The 24,398-nt window shown below is 39.5% G+C and overlaps 1 protein-coding gene across 1 annotated transcript in view; it reads left to right on the top strand.

Annotated features, from left to right (window-relative positions):
• Positions 1 to 10,076: 10,076 nt before the first annotated feature.
• wdr11 (WD repeat domain 11) overlaps positions 10,077 to 24,398 on the top strand; it is a 62,181-nt gene continuing 47,859 nt past the window's right edge. The window contains exons 1-9 of the mRNA XM_026189428.1: positions 10,077 to 10,300; positions 11,212 to 11,323; positions 12,632 to 12,785; positions 12,976 to 13,149; positions 13,499 to 13,700; positions 19,009 to 19,174; positions 21,993 to 22,095; positions 22,777 to 22,972; positions 23,718 to 23,818. Of these exons, the coding sequence (XP_026045213.1) occupies positions 10,215 to 10,300; positions 11,212 to 11,323; positions 12,632 to 12,785; positions 12,976 to 13,149; positions 13,499 to 13,700; positions 19,009 to 19,174; positions 21,993 to 22,095; positions 22,777 to 22,972; positions 23,718 to 23,818 (1,294 nt within the window). The 5' untranslated portion in view covers positions 10,077 to 10,214. The remainder of the gene's footprint in view (positions 10,301 to 11,211; positions 11,324 to 12,631; positions 12,786 to 12,975; positions 13,150 to 13,498; positions 13,701 to 19,008; positions 19,175 to 21,992; positions 22,096 to 22,776; positions 22,973 to 23,717; positions 23,819 to 24,398) is intronic.

Below are 24,398 nucleotides of genomic sequence, written 5' to 3' on the forward strand. Positions count from 1 at the left end.
TATTTATATAAATATACATTTATTGTATTGCCACAAAGTGCTTTAGAGACAAGCAGATTTACATTCCAGGTCTCCAACACACCCAGTGTCAAAATACACGAAAAGCTGAATGGAGTGTTTTGTTGTATTAGCTTATTATTGTGGAAGGTAAAAATCTCAGTGAATTCCTATTAAAATGTGAACAGCATTTTCAAATTAATGATCTCTGATCTCCTCTATAAGCTGCCTTTGTAGCTTGAACGTATTCATAACTGGTATTGGGGTCAATATTGGTAGCGGCAGTTCTGGCTCTGTGTTTACATGGACTTGGATCACTACCAAAGTTTGCTGTATCACACAGCACTACCAGGAGGCACCACTGGTGTGTTCAGCACTATCAACCAGTGTGCCAGCTCCAGAGGGAGTACTGGCAAATAAAAGTCACAAAGATTTTACTCTCGAACTGCAGACACTTAAATGAGGTAGTTTATATTTCAGTTTCACAGCTTTGGTGGCCAGAAACCATTCACTGCACTCCCCTGTGTGCTGCCTCCAAGCCCATCAGACTAAAATATGATGTCACCATCTTCCTGCAGGATACTCTTCACACAGTGAGAAATGTGGGGTCTCTACTGAACATGCATCCCGAGGGGAAATTATATGAAGTTGCTGAGTTGCTGCAGTAGTTATGACACTGGTTGTTGTTAAATATTAAATAAGCCACTAAACTTAAGCACTTTATTGGAGTACATAAGTCATTTTTGAAAACACAAAACATTTGAGGCATTTCATCATTCATTTAACTCATATGACATTAAAAAGAAAACAAACAAGACGAGTATTTGGGATAGTTTATGTATTTAATCTTTTCAAGTGGTGGATGCTAAATTGTGAATAAATTGCAATTGAAAAGAGGATAAAAATGTTTTCAGTGACATTTTATAATTGAACACCAATTAAAGCAGAACAATAATAATTCCCTAGTTACTGGGTACTGGATGCTTCCACTTCAGGTTAATTTCACTTCATTTCCACTGGGGGATTGATCATTTCAGTTACATTTTTATTTACACAAGAAGTCAGTTGGCAGCCAGCCTTTAACGCTGTATGCCACAGTCTAAATCAGGGCCCGGGGGCCACTTGAGGGCCACGTCACCCTTACTTGCAGTCCGTATAATGGACCAAATTGTATGATAAAATATATCATACAATTTGGCCTTTGAAGTTACTTTTGTTCTTAGGGAGGATTTGTTTTTTGTTGAGTGCAGGGTTAAAATAAGTTATTTAAAAAACAAAAATTTGTCTGCATATTTATTTTGTTAAATATGAACAAAATTATAGCAGAAGTGCTGCCACGCATCTGGCCAGACACAGAGTACCAATGTGAAAGGATTAAGTTTGCTTGTTTGTTTGTATGTTTTTTCGTACTACTTGAACACTAAAGTGGCCATTCAATCAGATGACAGTGCCAGCAGTGGCCCACAGCTCATTTAAGTTTGAGACCCCTGGTCTAAATAAACTGAGCCTAAAAAAGTCACCGGTACGTGTTCACTGGTCAAATCTGAAAAAACAAACCCCCCAAAAAAAACAAAGAACAAAAAATTGTATGTCTGTCAACTTTGACCCAAAACAAGACTTTACCATTGGAAGTTACACATTAAAGTTATGCATTACATACCACCATCTTTGCTGTTACCAAAGTCTACCTCAGATTTCAGTTCTTTTATTGTCATGCCTCTCCATAAATATTATACTGATTTTTATTTTTTGTGAAAAATTGTGAAAACAATGCATAGTTTTCATCAACTGTTTCTCCTTCTTTAGTTTTGGATCTCTCTCCCCCACATTGCAAAGGGACTATGGGCAGAAATCTGTGCCATCAGAAACTGAATATGAATAAGTTCAATTTGAATTTGAATTGCTCAGATTGAATCTGAATTGTAACTTGAATAAATGCTTTTGAAAACTGAATTTGAATTAGTCTAATTTGAAATTGAATTTATGGTTTGAAAATGACCATCACTAAATTGAAATTGAATTTTATATTTTGAAAATGAATTGATTTGCTTTGAAACTGCATTTTATCCTTTAAAAATTCAGCTCTCGAATAATTTCAGTTTCACTTCTCACCATTCAGTTTCAGTTCTACAATTCAATTTCAGTTCCGAAATTTTTGTTTTTTGGAACTTACATCCGGTTCCGGTTCAAGCGCAGATTAATAGAGCTACGTTTTACTAGCGGACCGAAAGTGTTACCGACGGGAATCTACAGCGTCTTGAGCTGAATTAAGACTTCAGAAGTCATTTGTCATGTCGAATGACCAGCGGATAAACTCTCAGGTTGGTAAATGTATTACATGTATAAGAACAAGCGTCATGTTAAGAAATGATAGCCGTACAGTAACTTTTATGCTTATTGTAGCTGTTAGCTAAAAACGCTAATTTAGCGTAGTTTGCCCTGAATTCAGCTTTGACAAACAAATATGATCGACTGTTTCTAGTAGAATTCCAAAGTTGTCATCTTGGACCCTGTCAGAGTACCCCCTCTGTATGCTTGCAGAGACCCCTACAGTAGGGAAACATGCAAAACGGTGTCCAAACCTTTGTATTTTAGCTTTATTTATGTCTTACACAGCATCCCAACTCTTTAGCTAACTTAATAACTTTAGCTAACGTGAATAGTTAGTCTAATTCATTAGTGCAGCATCACTGGATCACCTCTGTTTGAAGTGATATACAACTATCACTGTGTTTAACTACCATAATAATTCTTAGGGTACTGAGTGCATGCTTAATTAGATTTTTTTTTTTTTTTAAAGCATACTGCTCCATTAATATGTTTGACAGGCTGAAGTTGTCGGGTCACCTCCTAAATTGACCATCTTTTACAGGTGTTTTGTGCCAGAAATGGAGTGTCCACTGAAGACTGAAGATACTGAATCTCTACGCCTTGCCATTGATCCCTCTTGTGCCTTCATCTAGACAAGAGACAAACTTAACCACTCTCATATGCTCTGAACCTACATCACCTTCTCTGACAGTTGTAGCTTGGCTCATCTGAGGGTGAAATTATAAGAATGTGTTATTTTGCAAAGTGCTCTCCAGGGTTCCTAAATAAAATATGGCATTGAGGTCATTTCTTTTGAATTAATCCCTTCTTCTGAAATATAAGAACCTCTCCTGGTTTTAATGGCACTTTGGATTTCTTTACTTTCTGTTCCACTTCCAAACCCAAATAGATGCTGACAAGCTGACACAGTAACATGGAAGAGGGGAAAGAAGTTGGAAAGGACTACTACAAATAAACCTAATGCCTAACAATGAAAAGTGTAAAATAAGAACAATAATAATAATAATAATAATAAAGATAAAAGATGAAGTAACACGTTTTTAGTATTTTATTTATTCCAAATGATCATCCAGATGTCTGTGACATGTGATGACAAACACCATAATGGAAGGCCTTACGCTGTGTTCACACCGAACGCGATGGACGCGAATAGAGCGTCAGGTTTACATGTAAAGTCAATGGAAAGGCGCGATGACGCGCGATTGCGGGTCCCGCGAAAATTCGGAAGCAGATTTGCGTCGCGAAAACGCCAAAACGCGTGAAACGCGCGTCAGTGTAGCGCGTCAGGCGCGTTTGACGCGCGAATAAAACCACGCGCGTGAGTTTTTGTGTTGCACTTTGTGCATACGCGCGTTTCGCGTCTACCGCTCGAGTTGGAAAAATCTGAACTCCAGCGTCAAATCGCGCCGCGACAACCAATCAGGAGCCTGGTGACGTGGCTGTTACCTAGGTCAAAGGGGCAGATCCAGCCAAAGCCTTTCATACTTCAATGGAGGGGAAGGCTAATCAATGCGGTAGCAAACAACTCGGAGCTGTACAACACCAGCTGCTTTCAGTACCGAGACAGGAATAAAAAGGACCGAGCTTGGAGGAAGATATGTGAAGAGATCGGGCAACCTGGTAAGTTCATTCATTTCTCTTTTGAAAGTTTTCACTGACCCGGGGAAGCCGCACAAAAGCTAGCAAGCCACCGCTATTTTCCCACTTACGTACAAATACCGTTCTGCTTTTATGCATGTTGTCATTTAGGAATATATTTTATTGTTTATTAATAAACAGTACACAGTGGTCCCGCTGTTCATCCGTCACTGCTTTGCTTTTTCGCTGATTTTTTATTGCACAGTACAGCATTGCATTCTGCAGCCTGATTGACAAATCTCCTGCGCTTGCCAAATTTATCACGTTTGGTTTTGATAACCATCGCGTCCAATAGAAAAAACAGCACAAAAACACCCATAACTATGAGCCTCATTCGGAAATAGACACCTGCACCGTGAGGGAAAAAGGCGCACGAAAGTGGCGGGCAGATGAAGACAAACCGCGGCATAATAATACTTTTACGTTTTGCAATCTACAAAGGTTTGCACTTTGAGAATCAATTGTGAGAACTGTGACCAGGGGCTAGTTATTCTGAGAACCCCTGCAATAAATGAGGGACCACTGTCTACTCTACGATTATTATATCCAACCTGTTAACATTTAATACTGTATTGATAGAACCAACTGATTCTGCAGCAGAGCATCCCCAGTCCCTGAGCTCCTGCTGCTGCACCCACAGATATGTACAGCAAGCACTGATACCTTTTTAGTCGGTGGGATTCCCTTGTGATCACCTTTACTAAATATCTACAACCAATCTGATTATATCCTGTTATTGTTTTTGTTCTTTTTTCAATGTTGAAATTAAAATCTAGTAGCAGCCTTCTCATTTCTTTGTGTTTTGTGCTGTTTTACAGGCCCACAGAGGAGGACGGCTCCGAGGCAGATGAGGGACGGGTCCCAGGACGGTCCATCGGCGGTGGAGCTGGCCATCCTGGAGTCCCTGAAGAGGCCACACCAGTCTCCAATGGAGCATTTCCTCCTCAGCCTTGTTCCTGCTCTGGAGAGCAGCTGGTCCTTTTTATTCCTGTCTCTCTGTAAATTCTTATATTTTATATATTTATGTTTAATGTTTTTCTGTTTGAGACTTTTAATATTATTTCAAATAAATGTTTATAATGACTAATGTCTCAGTTCTACTACACAGCAAATGTTGGCACACAACTTGACACATGTAGAATTTATTTCATATTATACTAATGACAAAATATACTGATACAGTGGGATGCAGAAGTTTGGGCAACCTTGTTAATAGCCATCATTGTCCTGTATAAATCGTTGGTTGTTACAATAAAAAATGTCAGTTAAATATCATACAGGAGACACACACAGTGATATTTGAGAAGTGAAAAGAAGTTTACTGGATTTACAGAAAGTGTGCAATAATTGTTTAAACAAAATCAAGCAGGTGCATCAATTTGGGCACCACAAAAAAGAAATGAAATGAATATTTAGTGTATATCAATGTGTGTGTCTCCTATATGATATATGGGGTGCCTTTGTCTGGATGTGCTTCCCATCCAGAGCTGCACAGCACAGAGGAAAGTTCCAGCGCTCCTGGAATCCCTCTGTGATGGAGCGCCAGTCTCCAGGTGAAGGCACAGCCATGAAGTCGTCCACTAGACAGTCCCAGATGGACGTCGCTGCCTGGGGGGTGATCTGGCTCACCGTGGACACACCGACTCTGAAACTGAACGCGATGGTCCTGAAGGAGTCCCCGGTGACAAGGAACCTGGACAAAATTGTTCAAAATCAGTATTATGTGTACTGCAGTTACAAAATACATTATTCAAATTCCAAAATACTTTTGTGATGTCAGATATAAATCACAAAACTTAAATCTTACATAAAACATTTTGTAATTATAAGGATAATTACAAAATGTATATTAGATAATATCTAAAACAGTTGTGTTTTGTTTTAACTTTAACATATCATAATTTGATTGGTAGCAACTTTCACTACAGTGAGCCAATCACTCATAATTCCTAAACATGTCAATCAGGTAGGAATGAAGTGAGACATTAATAGAAATAAAGAGTTGTGTGTTGACATGTAGCCCTTTCCTTGCTTAAATCATTAATATTTTTGAGAAATTAATCTGTGATAAGACAGCTTATCAAGATAGAACCATGTAACTAGAGATGAACCAAACTGTTCAGTTTTATCTAACTCTGTTTTAATAAAGGCTGTGACCCCTGCTATAGAGTCTGACAGCTGCAGGGATTATATACAAATATTCAACTATCCCAGAATTAAACCAGGTCTAAATAAAAAGGAGTGAGTATCACTACAAGGTTAACTCAGTGGTGCTAATGCTACAGTTTGATATCAGCAAACACCGAGCGCATACATTGATGTGACACCACAGCCATGCTATCATTCAAACACTGATAACAGCATAAATCGAATTAAATCGGGACTTGATGAGAGCTTCTGAGTATCACTAGAAATATTATAAACAGTCGTCTTTGTACCACAGTTTGCTTTCAGTAAACACCGAGAGCATTCACTGTTAGCATAGCACATCCATGTTAGCAGTGTATAACTGGATGGATTAGCATATTAGCACAGATATCAATAAAGGACTACCGTATTAAATAGTTTTACTAACCTCAGGCAGACGGACAGGCGCTCTGCAGGTGGGATTGAGCGCCTGTAGTTGGTGTTTAAGCGGGCGATGCTGGGACCGACGAGGGAAAGCAGGTCCTCAAACTGGCCGACGGTGATAGCGCTGGAATCGGCCGTCATCCAGGCGCAGCTCCTGGAGCAAGTGGTGAAACTCACCAAACTGCTCATGCCTCTGGAGGACCTGATGGACCCAGGTACGGCGAGGACGTCTTTTACGCCGCTGCTCTGCTCTCCACAGTACATAGAGAAGGGAGACTCTCTCTTCAAGCGCTAGCTCGATAGCTGCCATCTTGCAAAGATACCAGTCTGGCACAACTCCCTCCCACATTCCTCCCACATTTCCGGTTCACGCGCGTCAAAATATGATATTTTGACGCGCGATGGATTTTTCTTGGACACGCGTTGAGACGCGAATGTACACGCGTCAAATTAGGGGCGTTTGGGGCGTTTTATTCGCGTCCATCGCGTTCGGTGTGAACACAGCGTAAGTCATCACATGCTTAAACTCATCATATATTTTTGCATATGCTGAACAGGCAGTCAGACATGCTGTAACTGTGGGGTAGAAAACAGCATGAACACCATACGGCAGGTGTCTCAAACTCCAGTCCTCGAGGGCATGGAAAAGTTGCATGACACTTTGACCCTTGAGGACTGGAGTTTGAGACCCCTGTCATATCGTTAGCTTCATAGCATAAGTGCCTAAGTCATTGACTTAGTCAAATGACTTAGGCAATTATGCTATGAAGCTAACGATATGGAATATGACAGGTGTGGTTGAACTGCATGAAGACTGAAGTTTCTCTTCTCTTCTGGCAGGACAGGAATGTGGCCTTGTCCTGTGAGCCACTGTAAGGATGTACTTAGTAGGGCTGGGCGATATATCGAGTTTTTTTTAAAAATATCGATATATTTTCATACGAGATATAAGATGTGACAATATCGTTTATATCGATATAGTCTATGTTACGTTATAATTATACTCGTGGAGCCGCAGGTTTGCCTCTCTTTCGTCCACTTTTGTCTCTACGCAACGTTACTCGGCCTCGCCTCTCCTTCACTGAACACAACTCCGCCTCCCCCATAACTTCACCTGCAGGCAATGACAAGATGAAAGCGGAAAATCTCCGTTAGCGAGTTACCGTGCGTGGGGCTGGACGGCGTCAACGTGTTAGCGAGCTAACCGCGCTAACGACATGCTGCACGGCCTAAAATCCTTTCATTTTCTCAAAACTCGACAGTGCGCCTTATGTATGAATTCTGGTTGTGCTTACTGACCGCGAACCGATTTTATGTGGTACACAGCGCTCGGCAATCTGTCAAAAAATGTTTTAATATGACTTTGCTAAGTTACGGAGCTGCACCGCTTGATGGATTGTCTTGGAGGATTACGGCTACCGGGGAGGAGCCTCGCGGAGTGATACGTACTGTGTGTGTATAAGGACCACAAATGGCACCTGTTCAGAGACGTGGTGCAGCTGTGAAATCTGTCTCTTTGTTATTATGCTCAGCGTCTATTAGTTTACATTTTGACTGCACAATTGTGAGCTTTTTGTTATGCACAAAAACAACATTGTTTTCTTTTATTTATGGACCATGATTATTTAATAAATGCTGATAATTTATTTTTGAGTAATTTCTTCATGTACATCTACGCTGTATGTAAATAAAAGCGCCCACATCTGGGACACAGTGTGACTAGAACTCTCTTTTTGTTCTTAACTTATGGCTTAAAAAAAAAAAAAAAATCGAGATATATATCTTATATCGCCATCCAGCTAAAAAATATCGAGATATGAATTTTGGGTCATATCGCCCAGCCCTAGTACTTAGAGTAGAACTGGACTGTCACCGGCCTCAGGCTCTTCACCCTTTTCAAAGACAAAGCAGTCATTTAGATAAAATATTAGATATTGTTTACCTGTAAATGCACAAAGTAAATTTAGAAATGTAATTATTGTGAAGAGTGAACAAGCGCTGATAGTGTAATCTACAGCTGTGGCCAAAGTTTAGAGAATGAGAAGTGTTGTTTGCTTATTTACAAAGTTTGCTGTTTCAGTGATAGTTGTATATCATATTATATCACTTCAAACAGAGGTGACCCAGTAATGCTGCACTAATGAATTAGACTAACTATTCACTTTAGCTAAAGCTATTAAGTTAGCTAAAGAGTTGGGATGCTGTGTAAGACATAAATAAAGCTAAAATACAAAGGTTTGGGCACCGTTTTGCATGTTTCCCTACTGTAGGGGTCTCTGCAAGCATTCTGAGAGGGTACAAGATGACAACTTTGGAATTCTACTAGAAACAGTCGATCATATTTGTTTGTCAAAGCTGAATTCAGGGCAAACTACGCTAAATTAGCGTTTTTAGCTAACAGCTACAATAAGCATAAAAGTTACTGTACGGCTATCATTTCTTAACATGACGCTTGTTCTTATACATGTAATACATTTATTACCAACCTGAGAGTTTATCCGCTGGTCATTCGACATGACGAATGACTTCTGAAGTCTTAATTCAGCTCAAGACGCTGTAGATTCCCGTCGGTAACACTTTCGGTCCGCTAGTAAAACGTAGTTCTATTAATCTGCGCTTGAACCGGAACCGGATGTAAGTTCCAAAAAACTGAATTTTGGAACTGAAATTGAATTGTAGAACTGAAACTGAATGGTGAGAAGTGAAACTGAAATCATTCGAGAGCTGAATTTTTAAAGGATAAAATGCAGTTTCAAAGCAAATCAATTCATTTTCAAAATATAAAATTCAATTTCAATTTAGTGATGATCATTTTCAAACCATAAATTCAATTTCAAATTAGACTAATTCAAATTCAGTTTTCAAAAGTATTTATTCAAGTTACAATTCAGATTCAATCTGAGCAATTCAAATTCAAATTGAACTTATTCAAATTCAGTTTCTGATGGCACAGATTTCTGCCCATAAGGGACTCCATAGTGTAGTGGTTTGTACACTCACCTTACATGTGAGACACCCTTTGAAGTTGTATCAGAAATGGCAACTCGCATGAAAATATGCCCAAGCAACCAGGCAACCCTCTGTCAATAAGCAGCTGAGAACAGCTTTCTGGTATAATATGTATGTATGTCTGTCTGTCTCAGCTGTGAAACTGGTATATCTTCTGTGTTATAAATGCAGCACTTGGTAAAGAAAAATGAAAGCAGCTGTTTGTGTGTCTGTTTGTTTTGAGGCTTATTCACTTTTGTATTTTAGGCAACTTTTGATTTCATTTCATTTCATGTATTTTATTATTTTATTGACTTATTTTTATTATAATAATCTTGGGAGGATTAAAACAATAAATGTTGCCCGTATGTTTTTCAGTTACAGTATTTACTGTAACTATTATTTACATATATTACAACTTTTTTTTGTTTTGGGGTTTTGTTTTGTTTGTTTTTTTGCTTCTTTTTCGCTTTTTCTCTCTTTTTTTGGCGGTGGTGGGGTGGGGGATAGTACTGTTGTATTCAATGCGGAACTTTGTTGCTGGAATTTGTTCCTACACGGCATCCTATTTAGAAACACCATTTCACTTCCTGTTAATATTCACAACAGAGCCGATACAGATAAGCTAATTAATTTTAGCAGTGTTTACTCATTAAATGTTAACGTAGCAGAAATTCTTAGGAAGAGCAATGATTCCTTACACCGTCAACATTAAACTCGCGGCTCGGACGTTAACTGGCACTCTCAATTTGCAGAATAAAACCGCCGTAGATTGGTGAGTACCGCTTCTCTGCTGCTAGCATAATTTGGTTAATTGAATACGCGACTGACAGATAACGTTAAGGAACTGATGTTTGCATTGTGTCAGTTTCGTGGCTTGTCTTTATTGCTGCATGTAAAGTTGTCAGCGTGAACGGCCACTGATAATTTGTCATTGAGCTCACAAACATGCGGGGTATATATTTCTTGTGCAATGTCATGTGACATTTTGTCGGGCCTGATGAATTTCTAATGCCTCATCCTCCACAGCAATCCAGCAGAGACTGTCAAGGCAGTCGGACTCGCGTGATCAAACTTTAGATTAGAGCAGCATAGTGCCAAAGTTTAATTTCGCATACATGAACCTAAATATGATACATTTGCTTCTAAAGCTATTTTTGCTTTTCACCAGACATATTTAAAAAGAGAACTGTCCTTGTGAATATTTAACTTTATGTACGCATCATATGAGATAAATTACCTTGTGTAGTTGTAGCATATAGTACAGTCTCTGCACTGGCAGCTTTTGTCATTGGAACTGAAAGTTTAGCTTCAAGTTATGTTTGAATTTTGAAATTTGTTGTGTCATTGAGCTTTGATTTTTTTGCAGTCTGGATGCACTCCAGGCAAATATGCATGCACGTCTTGTACGGACACGGAAAGAAGATGAATTTAGACATGGAGTGGAAAGCACAGAAATCAGAATGCAGACACAGTTGTTGAATAATTCTGTGTTTACTGGAGAGGGTGCACTTAAGCGTCAGGCTGACTGGAAACATAAGTTTAAATTCATAATGTCCAGAGTTCACAGTCTGAATCATATGTTATCTTTTGTACATCAATGTGTCACATCCCAAACCATTTCACGTATCTTTCATCTGTTTCTTTCCTCTTCCTCCTATTCTGCCTTGCTAACGTGGTCTGTAGGGGCTGGCAGGGGCTCATAGCTCAGGGATGTCACTCCAGTATTCTCATAATTGATCCTAAGACCGCCCAGACCATCCAGGTGCTGGAGAGACACAAGGCAAATGTGGTCAAGGTGAGTTTGAGAAGTAAATTGGCTTAATTGTTTCCCTCCACAACATAATTGCTGTTTAATTACACAAATTAATTGACTCACTGTTGCGCCTCTGCTCCATAGACTTCAAAATATGATTTAATATATACCACTAAGTTAAGCCGTTGGAGAAAAGGCACACTAATGAGGCTACAAAGTGAACACACCTTGTGGGGTTGTATTATTTATGTCTCACAGTATTAATGTTAGCATTGTGTGACCTTGAGTGGAGTACTTTTGGCTCTCTCTGCTTCTTGTAAACCAACACCTGCAACACAGAGCATTGACAGAGAGTCATTTTGTTTGGGTCCGTGTGCGCGTGCATGTGTGTTGTAGAAGAGAAGAGTAAATAATGGGCAATAAATTCTACAGTGATTATCAGTGCCTGGGCTCAATCCGGGCCTTTCATTCTTCACTATAAAGAACACTTTAATCTTGTAAAGCACCGCTGCCACAGCAACAAGCTATTCCTCACCACCCAGCCTGACATAAGAGAACTTGCTGAATGAAGGAAAAAGGGAAATAGAAAAAGAAGTACCTACAGTAAAGGGCATGCCTACCTGGGAGCAAATAGACAGACATAATCAATTATTTAAACACCATCTTGTATGTGGAGTAATTTGTTATTTCACATATAAAATGTGCATTTCAGTGTAGGGCTGTGCGATATGACCAAAATCTCATATTCCGATATAAGAATTCTATCGTCTGATAACGATATAAATCATAAAAATGTAACATTTTCTGTAAATTCTGTGAATCTCGGGCAGCTCAACTTGCGGGAAGTGTTTGCAGCTGCGAGTCATGTAGCTGCAGTCGAGTGTTTTAACCGATGCATGAAACTATACATTTTTAGACATAAGTTGTAACGTTTTCTTTGTGAGTATTTATTACACGGCGTGCTGCGGGGAAAAGCCTGTTCTAACGTTTATTTTTTAGCACCTGGCGGCTCTTTTTTTAAATTCTCATCCGTAAATAGTCTGCTCTTTCACGTGATTCAGTTTATTTTGAAAAGTCTCAACAGGATCTTGAGCTTTATTGTGCTATATCGTTATATTGAACAGCCCTATTTCAGTGTTATGCATTTCCTATAATGTCCTTTACTCTCTTTTCTCCCCAATGTCGCATTTAGTGAAATTCATCATACATCTTCAGACCTTGCTGTTATTGTTGTTTTTTTTTTTTTTTTTCTGTTGTTGACTTTCTGAGCATTCTGTCAACAAATGTAGAAGGCTTACAGCTTTACCTGATATTCCTCCCAGAGACTCAATTAGTGTTTTATGTTGGAAGGTAAAATGGTCCAGGGAAAATTACTACCACAACTTGAGCTCACCCTACTGTCTGCGGTTGGCCTCGGGAGATGCCTCGGGGAAGATTATAGTGTGGGATGTGGTCAGCGGCACAGCCCACTGTGAGATACAGGAGCACTCCAAACCTATCGGGGGTAAGACAGCTTCAAGACACCAAACATGTTTGTCAGCTCAGTGGCAGTCCTGCCAAGAAGAGACACTGAGCCGATGGTTTGCTGTTGACTATTTGTTTTCATTAGGACGCTGTTACTGCCACTCCTGCTGGTGCGCACTACGCTTCCATTCTCACCTCCTCTTCTCTGTTTTGCTCGCTCCCTCTGTCAGACTTGGAGTGGCTGTGGAATCAGGATGCATCTCGTGATCTCTTGTTAGCTGTCCATCCTCCCAACTACATTGTTCTGTGGAATGGAGACACAGGCACCAAACTGTGGAAAAAAAGCTACGCTGAGAATATCCTCTCCTTTTCTTTTGACCCTTTTGACCCTTCCAACATGGCATGTAGGTGAACAAAATACTTACCAAAAGACTAACGAAGCCTTCGAATTTTTCACTTTGCCACCCACATACACAGGGCATGCTTCATCTCTTAAATTTACTGTTTATTGCAGTATGGTTGAACATATCTTATATCTGAAAGCATGTGACTGGTATTCTGTGATGCCAACAATTTAACCAGTGGTATTTCTTTCTTTCTTTTTTTTTTTTTTTTTTGTGGGAAAAGATAAGTCAAAGCAGAGACTTTCACAAATAACAGATGGCAAATTGAAAACAGAATATTGACATCTGACCATCTCTTATTGGCAAATGAATCTTTATAATATTCTTCTGTCCTTTTTCTCCTATCCAGTGCTGACCAGTGAAGGGATCGTCTTCATCACAGACTTTTCTTACTCCAAACCCCCAGGCAGCGCTGGCAAAAAGGTCTACATTGCCAGTCCTCATGCGAGCCCAGCGCATACCAAACCTGCACCTGCAACAGCTCCGGCCCCTACTGGTGCCAAGAAGGCCCTTAACAAGGTCAAAGTGCTGATTACCAATGAAAAGCCCACGTGAGTGAAATTAAATTAATTTTCCTTCCCTGACTTTATTTTAAAATATTTTGGATCCTTCTTTTTAGACACATAGACTGTTGTTTCAAGTTTAACAAGTCTAATGAAGCTCTTATGTATTGTATGGTTTTTAAGACGTTACTTACTGAAAAGCCAAGATCTTCATACAGTACAGCATGTTAATATTTTAATAAATGTCTGAATTTCATCTCAACACTTATGTAGGTGCTAAAGGATAATCTGTGGAATATATTTGTTTCAATAGTTAAGTCAGTTTTTAAATCAAACTTCCTGTAGGTTATGTCACCCTTTCAGTGTCATGTTTTATTGAAATGCTATGGCTCAATGTTGTTCAGTTCCCTTTTTTTGTCTCTTGTTGTTCAAAGTAAACTACAAAGTCTTATCGGTTTAAGACAGCGGTCTCCAACCCCGTTGTTTGGTACCAGGCCCGCTAGAGATGAGGCTCGGGTGTGAAATTTATGGTTTTCGGGATTTTTTTTTATCGTTAACTCTGTTTCTCTGGGTCTTTTCCCGTGTTGTAGTTGTGTGTCTTATTTTGAAAGAAATATTTACACGTTACCATAGCGACCAAAGAGTATTAGGGGCAAGGAGAAGGATGTTACTCTCAATGTTGTTGATGCATTTCAGGAGGATGCTGCTAATAAAGTTACACAATTCCACAGTGAATTTGCGTTTATTATTATATTTACAAAAATACCACAGGTTTTGTCTTGGTCGTATCATTTTATTTTGTTGTATTTATCCGTGACACCTTAAAGGCCGGTCCGTGGAAATATTGTCTGACATTTAACCTGCCCGTGGCGCAAAAAAGGCTGGTTTAAGAGGACTGACTTAAGGCAGTCATAGTTATCACTGTTACATGATAGAAGTGATGTTTCTCTGATTGTAACGTATGATATGATTTCTAAGTAAACACCAAGGTTTATTTACTGTCATATGAACTAAATCTCAGTTACTAACCAGTCTTTGTAATGTACAGGGCTGGAAGCATACACTGTTTGGCCACAACATTAAAAGCAGCTGCCTAATATCAAGTCAGTGCCTGTCGTACCTGCAAAACACTGAATGATCAAACTGACTGTAAAGTTGTATCCAGTTATTTTACATTTACGAAAGTTTATTTTGAGTTTTTATATTTTAATCTGTGAAGAGGTTTACAACGAAAGCTATCAAAAGAATGTGAAATTCAATTAAGTTTTATTTATATATGTATTATTTGATCAAAACAGCGATTGACCTGCTCAATCTGACTCATTGCTGGGAGAGCACTTTAAATCAGTATTACTCCTGGATTTGTTTGTATTTTCTCAAGGAGGAAAAAGAGCCATTGTCAGAGAAGATGTTGATTCTCTTTGGATCTGCCCTCGCATGTGAACAGATTTATACAAATTTAAACAACATTAGCCCAAAAATGCGCATTTTTGTTCACACTTAGTTTTGGAAATGTTGATTAAATGGTGATAAAGTCTTTTCTCTTCTTATGCCTATTTCACATTTTTATTGTCTGATATTATTGATGTAGTTTCTCACATGACAGCTTGAGGAATATTAATAGCTCCTGATCTAAAATAATTTTGACGTGTGAGTCCAGAACCACTTCTCCTCAGTCCAGTTCTCACATTCATTCTTCTGTGAAGAGGGGTCAGCATGAGCAGTCAGACCAGGCTGTTGTTATGCATGCCTATATACAGTGAGCTCTGTATTTTGCCTCCTTTCTGTCATAGCCAGCATTATTATTTTCATCACACTCTTGCCCCCATCAAGGTCCCTAAGATCACACTTGCCCGTTTTCTGCTTTCAGGACATCATATTCAAGAACTGGCAGTTCACTTGCTGTTTAATTTCTCACACCCTTACTCAGTGTAACAAGATAATCAATGTTATTGACTTCACCTGCCAGTGGTTTTAATGTTGTGGCCGATTGGTCTTTCTGTAGAGTATATTTTACTCCGCACTGACCTGAGACCTCCCTGTTCATTCGACAGCAAAGCTCCTCCAAATTATGTGAACAGGAGAAGTATTCCAGACACTTTTTCAAGCCTAACCAATAAAAATGGCCCGACAAGCAACACTGTAAGAAGCAGGTCACGGAGCATTTTTGTTGACAGCAGTATGGACTAACACGGTCTATTTTTATGTTTGGTTTGTTTTCTTTTTTCTTTGGTCATTGCAGAAAAAAAAATCAAAACAGGAACAGCACCTTTCACTACATAGATGACCTAGTTTTGATGTAACTGTCTCTCCAGCACAGCAGTGAGATTCCTCTTTAAACTTAGATCAGATGTTAAATCAAGTCAAGGGTCCGGGAGAAGCATTTCTCAAGAGAATAAGGAAGGATTTGATCACTTGGCATATTTGCTACATTGATTTTTAATTCTGAAACGCAGCAGAAGTAGTGATGTACTTCTTCTGGCTTCTTATTCCATTAGTTGACAAACTTGATAAATTGTATAAGCGCTAATTTAGAAAAAGTTGCATGAGCTGTAGACGTGTTTGATGTGCTGGCAGCTTCCTGCTGGAGTGGTTGTGACTGTCAGGTTATTTATAGCAGCATGCCCCAGTCTCTCTGTCCACCCACCAAGCCAGTTCTGATAACAAACACTCCATTAATCTTACTTGTCTTTATTCTCTCGTGCCTTTCTCATTTTGTCTGTTTTAGTCTTCTATCCATGTGTGACAACTTCCTTCCTCACCTTTAACTGTGTGTAATTGCTATCCAGGATGCTGTATTCCTTCAGTTCGCCTTTGTCTACAGTCTCTACTCTCGCCGGTTCTGTCTGCTTGTGGGTGATAAATGGAGGATTTAAACAAGACTCTGTTCTCCCACAGCGTTATCAGAAACTTACTGAATACAGTATGGTATTGTGTGCATTAGTGTCCCATCAGGGAGCCATTAATCTGGGTGTTAGCCACTAGAGATTTGGTTCATATATCAAAATGAAGCCAGCTATACTATTACATATACAGAGCAATGTCGACTAATGTATGTTTTCTTTTAAACTGACAGAAATATTTATAAGTTGGATTTAAAAAAAAATCTAAATAATTCACTAAGACGCTTGAAGTTGTAGTTCTTATGATTATGAAAAAATCATAATGATTTTGATAAAAGCAGTAAGTCTGAATAATCAGGCCTTTTTTAAATTCATGGCTTCATCTGAAATCATGTTGTGTGCAGAGCGAGTAGTTTTCCACACAACAGGGAATAGCAAAGTTAATTATCTTACCGATGAGTTGGGGGTTCTGTCTGACTGTAGCTGCTCTTCATAATGCTGATCAAAAATGGATGAAACTGAATCTCTTGATTTGGACACATTCGATGAACAGTCGCTACCCACACCGACAAATGCACAGTTAATGCCGGCTCGCTGGTTTCAGGGCAGTATGATGCTGCCCTGCGACTGCACACTGGACTTATTTCAAAATCAGAGGTTAATCAAGCAAACATTCAACCACTTATTCCCAACACTGTTTCTTTAGGGCAGCTGTGGCTGGATAATAAATGGATAATTGAGGACTTTTGTTCAAGCTCAGTCTTCACTTCAGTCTTAGAGGTGTGATTTATGGCTTTGTACTGTGGTGATGTACACATGCAACACCTGCTTCCAAACACTACAAACTCTTGAGTTTTATTTGAAGCTCGGCTGCAGGTAGTGTGAGAGCAATCGAAAAAGAAACAACATAACATGAAAGAGAACCCGGTCATTCACAGACATGTACAAAAGTGATCAGTAATGGAGTGACGTGACCAACTGAAATGGACAGGTTTTGTTATAGAAGTATTTTAGGTTGTGGTTTGTTTGTTTTTTTTGTCCCACAGTGTGAGCATCAGTTCAGTTTTCTGCTGTATCATCTCCAGCAGCTGCCAGTGTGCGTGTAAACTGAATTTGTATTGTGTAGATAACAAGCTCAAGGTGGTGTGACTGCTGTATAAAGACAGTATTTGACTTTAATGTCCTTTGGGTGAGTTAAATAATAGAACCTTGAGAGTGCTTTAAAACTTTAATAAAGGCATCCACCTTTGCTATCAAATGTCCTGCGTCTTTGATAGCAAACTCACTGCGTGAGCACACATATGTGTATGTACTTAGCAATATGTAACTGTGTGTGATCCTCTGACCGCTGTAGCCTTCATGTCTTATTCATAACAACGACTGAGAGAGCGAGAAGGGCGTGTGATGTTTTGGTAATTGGAGAGCTGAATATTTGAGGGCTGCAGTTTTTTTTATTTCCCTTTTCTCCCTTTTTTCTTTTTTCATTTCTCTCTGAAGATCTGTTGCTTGCAATCTAAGGTCTGCTCCTTTCTGATGTTCTGCCTTTGGTGACTCAGACATTTTAGCCTCTATCTCTTTCTTTTCTGACTTCAGTAAGCTGCTAAAAGTGTAATTTAGCTCAATAACTCCTAAAGCTTCCCCTACTGAGTCTATTTTATCTGTTACACTTTCCCCAGATGATAATGATCTCCATTGTGTTATAAGGTTTGTCTCTCTTTTATTTGATCTTGCCGTGACCTAGAGGAATTCAGCTGTTGGAATGAGTTATGGCTGTAGACCTGCTCGTAAGTTCAGTCCAAATCGTCTCTTTTTCCTTCTTGAGTGAACTGTACTGAACAGAAGTACCTGTGACCGCTTTGCTGTGATACGGAGAGATCAAAACTGGTTGCCGCCACAGATAATAGTACCTGTCATTAATTTGGTCACACGTGAAAGAAGTCGCTGTGAATAACAAATCAGAGCAGCCAAAAGTAACGTAAAGGAAATTCTTTGCAATTCTTACAGTACCTGCTTAGTTCATCAGCCAACCAACAATAATAAGTCATTCATTCTAGCTTCTATTTGGGAAGACATGAATAAATATCAAGTTGTCCTTAGAAATGAGATTTTTATATTTTATATTGAATTTTAAATCTAGCGTCATATTGGTTTGCATGGAATTTGCATTTTTCATATGCATGTGTTGTTGTTACAGCAGAGTCTCATTATATCCTGATTTATCTGGAGAATAAGACTGACTTACTGAGCGGTATATTATCTAACCCTCATTTCTAGTCATCGTAATTTGCATTTTTCATCTTTTGTGTCCATTAAATTGCGCCGTAAACAACACGAGAAAACAGGCAATTCCAGGACATGCTTAATCCTTGGATTAAAGAAAGTCTTTTTGTCAATAAAGATTGATAGTTTATTATTTACCATTCCATCTAGTTTGTTCTCAGTTTCAGTGTCAGCCCGTTTTAACTAACTTCCTGTTCTCATTGTTGTCATTCCCCTGCTCTCTGATGCTTTAGGGCAGAGGCTGTGACGCTGAACGACTGCCTGCAGCTATCCTACCTACCTTCGAAGAGAAACCACATGCTGCTGCTTTATCCCAGAGAAATTTTGATCCTGGACCTGGAGCTCAGTCAGACGGTGGGTGTGGTGGCCATCGAGCGCTCCGGGGTTCCCTTCATCCAGGTGAGGCACGCTGCAAAAATACGCAGCAAAATCCCTTTAATATGGATCTCGGTTAAACTCGAAGAGATGAAAGTTAACCTTAAAACAGCATTAAATTTTCAGGCTCTGAGTTCTCACCAATCACTTACTCTTGACGTTATGTGCAGGACATTTTTTAAACTGCTTTGCGCTGACACCGTAGTTGGTCTAGGTGAAAGGATGGCTGTGTTATGTGGCTTTAACAAACCTCATATATCAACATCTTACTTGAAGAGCTTTACTGAAATCTGTCTTTTTTATGGATGATTCCTCCAGGAAGACAGTTCCTCCTGCCACGAATGATAAAGTTCTTAACTCTTTGCACCCGCCTCTGCAGTTGTTTCTCCTCATTGGGTGTGACAACTGCACATCAGGACTGTGTAGTCATTAGCAACAAGGGGGGAAAAAGTCCCCCCTTTCTTTATACTGCCTCTCCACAGCAACAGACTTGACCTTTAGGTGCCAATTCACTTTCTTTTAAAGTCTGGATTTCTAATTGGAAATTGATGAATGCCGTGGGGGTATTACACTGAGGATTTGTCACAGCTCCAGTGCCAGTAATTGAACAGAAACTGTCTTAAAGTCGCACCGTTCGCTCCCCCTTTCTATACTTACTCTTCGTCTCCAAAAGATTGACCACTGTGCTGCCCTGTCATTACACAGAGTAGCTCTCCTTATTTTTCACGGCAGTGGTTCTACTGTATTTGAGACCTAATGTGCCTTTTTGAAACTCGTTGAATTTCATGCCTGAATGTACATGCATGGAACAGTTTGCAGTTATTAGTTCATCTCTGCAGTCGATGACATGTTCTGCTTCTGTGAAATTGCGCTCTGTTCTTTGTATTATTGTCCTATCATAAATCATACTTTATTTGGGTTGTCACTGATCTTGTTTTAATAAACGTCTCTATGGTTTAACAACACAAAGGTAGAGAATGAGCGTTTGTAGTCAAGGAGTAAGATCTAAAGTCACCAGGGGCAGAAGCAAAGGGGTATTACTCAGCTGCCTAGGCTCCGTCTGACCAACGCCTCCTTTCTCTAAGTGTTATAAAGTGCTTGTCTTCCAGCCAATTTGCATGACTGATGACACAGTTTAGCAAAGGTCTATGCTCGAGTGTACAGAGGCTCCACTGTCAGGTTGGGGCATACATAGTGTGCAGTTGCCAGTTTGTCAGGTCAACATGGCCTACAGTCATTTTTCCATCTATCAATAGCAAACTAGTACAGAATCCATCAATTTGTTGTTTATCTGTTCATTTTCAACAAGGTGCTGATTTACTTTGATTTCAAATGGCTGCAGATTGATGTCTTGCAGTTTTTGCATTTCAGTATTTGGAATATTTTGTGCACTGGCATAAATTGAGTGAGGTGTTTTAAAATGTACAGTATGTTCAATGAAATCAGACGTTCAGAAAGCCAACAAAAGAAGCAATGTGAAGATGTCAAAATAACAATCACAACTGAATGCACATATTTGTGAATAAGATGAATTTAACTACCGGTAGTAGTTTGATTTGATTATCTGTTAGAAGTAACAAAAAAAAGTTCAGTGATGTAGCCTCACCAGTGACTGTAACGTTAATATATTAATTACTGTCATGAGTTAATAAGGTATAGAAACATGAGAACTGCACTGAAATAGAATTTATTGTTTACAGATCATACCAGGTGAGCTCTGTAGGGCTTTTGTCATACAAAATATGGATAGATTTAAATAACTGAACACTTCATTGTTATTATGTTATAGTTTTACACACAAAATTCAAATCCAGTCCAAATTTCTTTATGCAGCATATTTAAAACAACAAAGTTAACCAAACTGCTGCACATGAAACAGAGAATTACACAATAAAATAACAGATGTACATGCCCACACACATCAATAAATATATTCAAAGGATCACAGAAATGGATCTGATATTTATACAACGCTAGAACTGGCCCCAAAATGCTGCTGCTTCTTTGCACTTTCAGATAAAACTATTTTCAGAGCTGTTAAATGCAAACAAGTCATTCAGTGTTTTTGATGACAGTCTTGTTGTCCGTTGTGCTCCGAGAAATGTGAATTTTCTTCTATCCTCGCTAATGTGGAACAGCAGTCACTTCAAAGTGCTTTATATTGTAAGGTAGAGACCCGACAATAATACAGAGAAGGCCTCAGCAATCAGACGACCCCTTTTGCGACAGTGCGAAGGAAAAACTCCTCTTTTGCACGACAAAAGCTCTGGGAGGGGCAGCCATTTGCCACGACTGGTTAGGGGTGAGGGGAGAGAGTAAAAGTGTAGAATAATTACTTGAAGTACAACTGTAATGAATTCTGCTGTATATTTGCACAACTCATCATCAGGATAATTTTTTTGTATGATAATAGATCTTGCCTGCTGTAGTCGGCAATATTTTGAATTCCCAACTTCTTAGCTTATTGTCCATATATTTATAAAACATGACTATGCCATAACATCTTAAGTCTGCACAATAATATTTTTCCCAATCACGTCATCAGTATGTCTCAGCAGCCTTTGGCAAAAATCCCTCCTTTTCAGACTAGCATGAGATCTGACAAGCTAATTAAGCTTAGCCCCTGCTCTGTTTTCCTCTGTTTGTGCCAAACAAATTTACACATGTAGGTTTTGATGAGTGTATTAGGGGGTTCTCATGCTGTGGAGCAAATACATTGGCAAATTCATGCAGTGCTTAGAGCAAATGTAAACACCACCTGTTCAACATTAAGTCTCAAATAGACATTTGGCAAAGTCACAATCACACATGATCCCCTTTTTTTCACTCCCTCTGTGTTTAGGTGATTCCCTGTGCTCAGAGAGACGCCCTCTACTGTCTCCATGAGAATGGTTGTATCACACTACGAGTTTGTCGCTCCACGGTTGCCACTGAGGAAGCAGCGGGTATGAAACCTTTTCACAATGGTGTATCCACTCACAATCTGCACATAGCCGTTGTGCTTTACTCACTCCTCACTTCAGCGCCTAAGCTGCTCCTCACTTCAGTGCTCCATCCCCCAGTCATCATCTATTCAGCCAACTGCACTGCAATTGGATCCTGTAGCCTTTTTCCCTCTGCTCCAGTGGGCATTTAGCCCCTTACTGTCTCATTTATCTTTGGCTTAGCGTGATAGGCCAATGGGAGGCAATTGTCTCGCTGAATCTCTCTCTCTTCCTCACTTACTCTCCTTGCTATCTCCTCCACACACATCTCTCTATACCCATTTTCCTTTTATTCCCTGAAATTTCCTCTTGTATCTCTCACCTACTCTTTTTACTGCCTTAAATCTATGTAAAGCTCTCTATGCTCTCTATTTTTCTTTTAATGTGCTCAAAATTGTTCTTTCAATCGTATATACTCCTATTCTTCTTCCTTTTTTCCCCCTCCGTTGTCAGTATTATGAACATCTACTCTGTAGACTTTGACATTTTGTATTTTTTTCCTCTCGTTTGTCCTTCTCAATCCACAATTTCCATCATGTGGTTTTTATCTGCCACTATTCTTCCTGCATGTCGACCTCGCTGTACATTTTTTCTCTTCCTAATTCTTTGTTGTATTTTTCCTTTATTCCTTTGGTTTCCCAGACCCAGAACAGAGTGTCCAGGAGCTTGTGTACGACCTGCGCTCTCAGTGTGACGCCATCCGAGTCACAAAGACCGTCCGACCATATCGCATGGTGATTTGCCCCGTCAATGAAAACAAGGCTGCGCTCATGGTCAGCGATGGCAGAGCCATGCTGTGGGAGCTCAGAGCCCACACCGGCAAAGCTGCCAATCCTAGGTACACACACACACACACACGTATGCAGAAAGCCAAATAATTCTGCAAAGTTACATTACAATTTCACAGTTGAAAGCTAGACGTAATGGTTAAAAGTTTGACTACTTTGTAAGGTGACTCAAGCTGACTTTAAATAATAATCCTCTGACCTAAATGTAGTCTTCATCGTGACTGGCGCAGGTGGGCTGTGCAGAGGGGTTTGGTTGTCGTTGACGTGTATTTTCGTTTGATGGAGCGTTCCCTCGCTGCTGTCGAGAACAGTTTTGTATTTCTCTCTTAAGTCAGGTTCCTACGTGAGACAGAGTGAATTCTGCCTGCCTGTGAACAAGCCAATTTAATGTGGGCAAACAAGAGAAATCTACAGCATTAAATGAAAAAGGGATGAAAAGTTTTTGCTTTCCGTCAGTATGTGAGGAATTTTCTTATTATAGTCTTGTTTGAATTCATTTGCTTGACAGGTGGGTTTTCTGTTTCACGGCTAATGAGTTGCAGAAGTTTTCTTTTGCGGTGCTCTAAATTGACAGTCTGATGTTTCCTAAAAAGTTTTTTAGCTTACGTTTGATATAATGACATAAATTATATTCTCAGTGAGGTGGTTTTGAAAGGGAAAGCTGAGTTAACTAAGGAAGGTTAAGACGCAATGCATATAATTAGTATGCAGTTTATGAAATATCGCATGTGTTTATTCATTTATGTCACTCTGAAGTTCATGTGGTGAATGATTCTTTCTCTTTCTCCACGACAGCTCGGGTTTGTCGCCGCTCTACTCCCCTGTGTCATTTTGTGGAGCTCCACTGGGTCCAAACCAGAAAAAGATTCAGGATCTGTCTCTTAACAGCATGATTGGTATGCCTAAACACACCACCACCATCAACACTCCACTACAATGCGCATCTCAGACAATATAGTTTGCTGTTTGGAAGGCAAAACGTCACACATGTCACATCTTGGTGCAGCTGAAGCATTCTCATTCTCATCATAGAAGGATGGTTGTAATTTTTTTGAGAGAAAATGTGAAAACTCAAAAACATGAAGGGAATTAGATTATTGTGTGTGGATGCTGCAGGTCTTAGTGTATCTTTTATTGTACCTCTGCGAGTTGAGTGGGCCTCAAGGCACCCCTTCAGTTTCTGCTTTAATGTGTGACTGCTGGTTTCTCCTCTGTGCACTTCACAAGCCAGCCTTATTCCCCTGTTGAGCAGCTCTGCACAAAGAGTCCCATAGATGCATGGCCCTTCCTCTCTTTCCCTTTTTCCCCCTTTTTTTTTTTTGTCTCATCTTTTCTGCTTATGATGTCTCTCCTTCATTTAATTCTTTTTTTCCTCTCCACCCTCTCTCTTTATCCTCCCTGATGATTTAAGGCTGCCTGTCAAAAGATGAATGTAAATGTAAAATTGTGATAGGATGATTTTTTTGTGTGTTAGGT

Source organism: Astatotilapia calliptera, chromosome 13 (assembly GCF_900246225.1).
Source record: "Astatotilapia calliptera chromosome 13, fAstCal1.2, whole genome shotgun sequence".
NCBI classification, from domain to species: Eukaryota; Metazoa; Chordata; class Actinopteri; order Cichliformes; family Cichlidae; genus Astatotilapia; species Astatotilapia calliptera.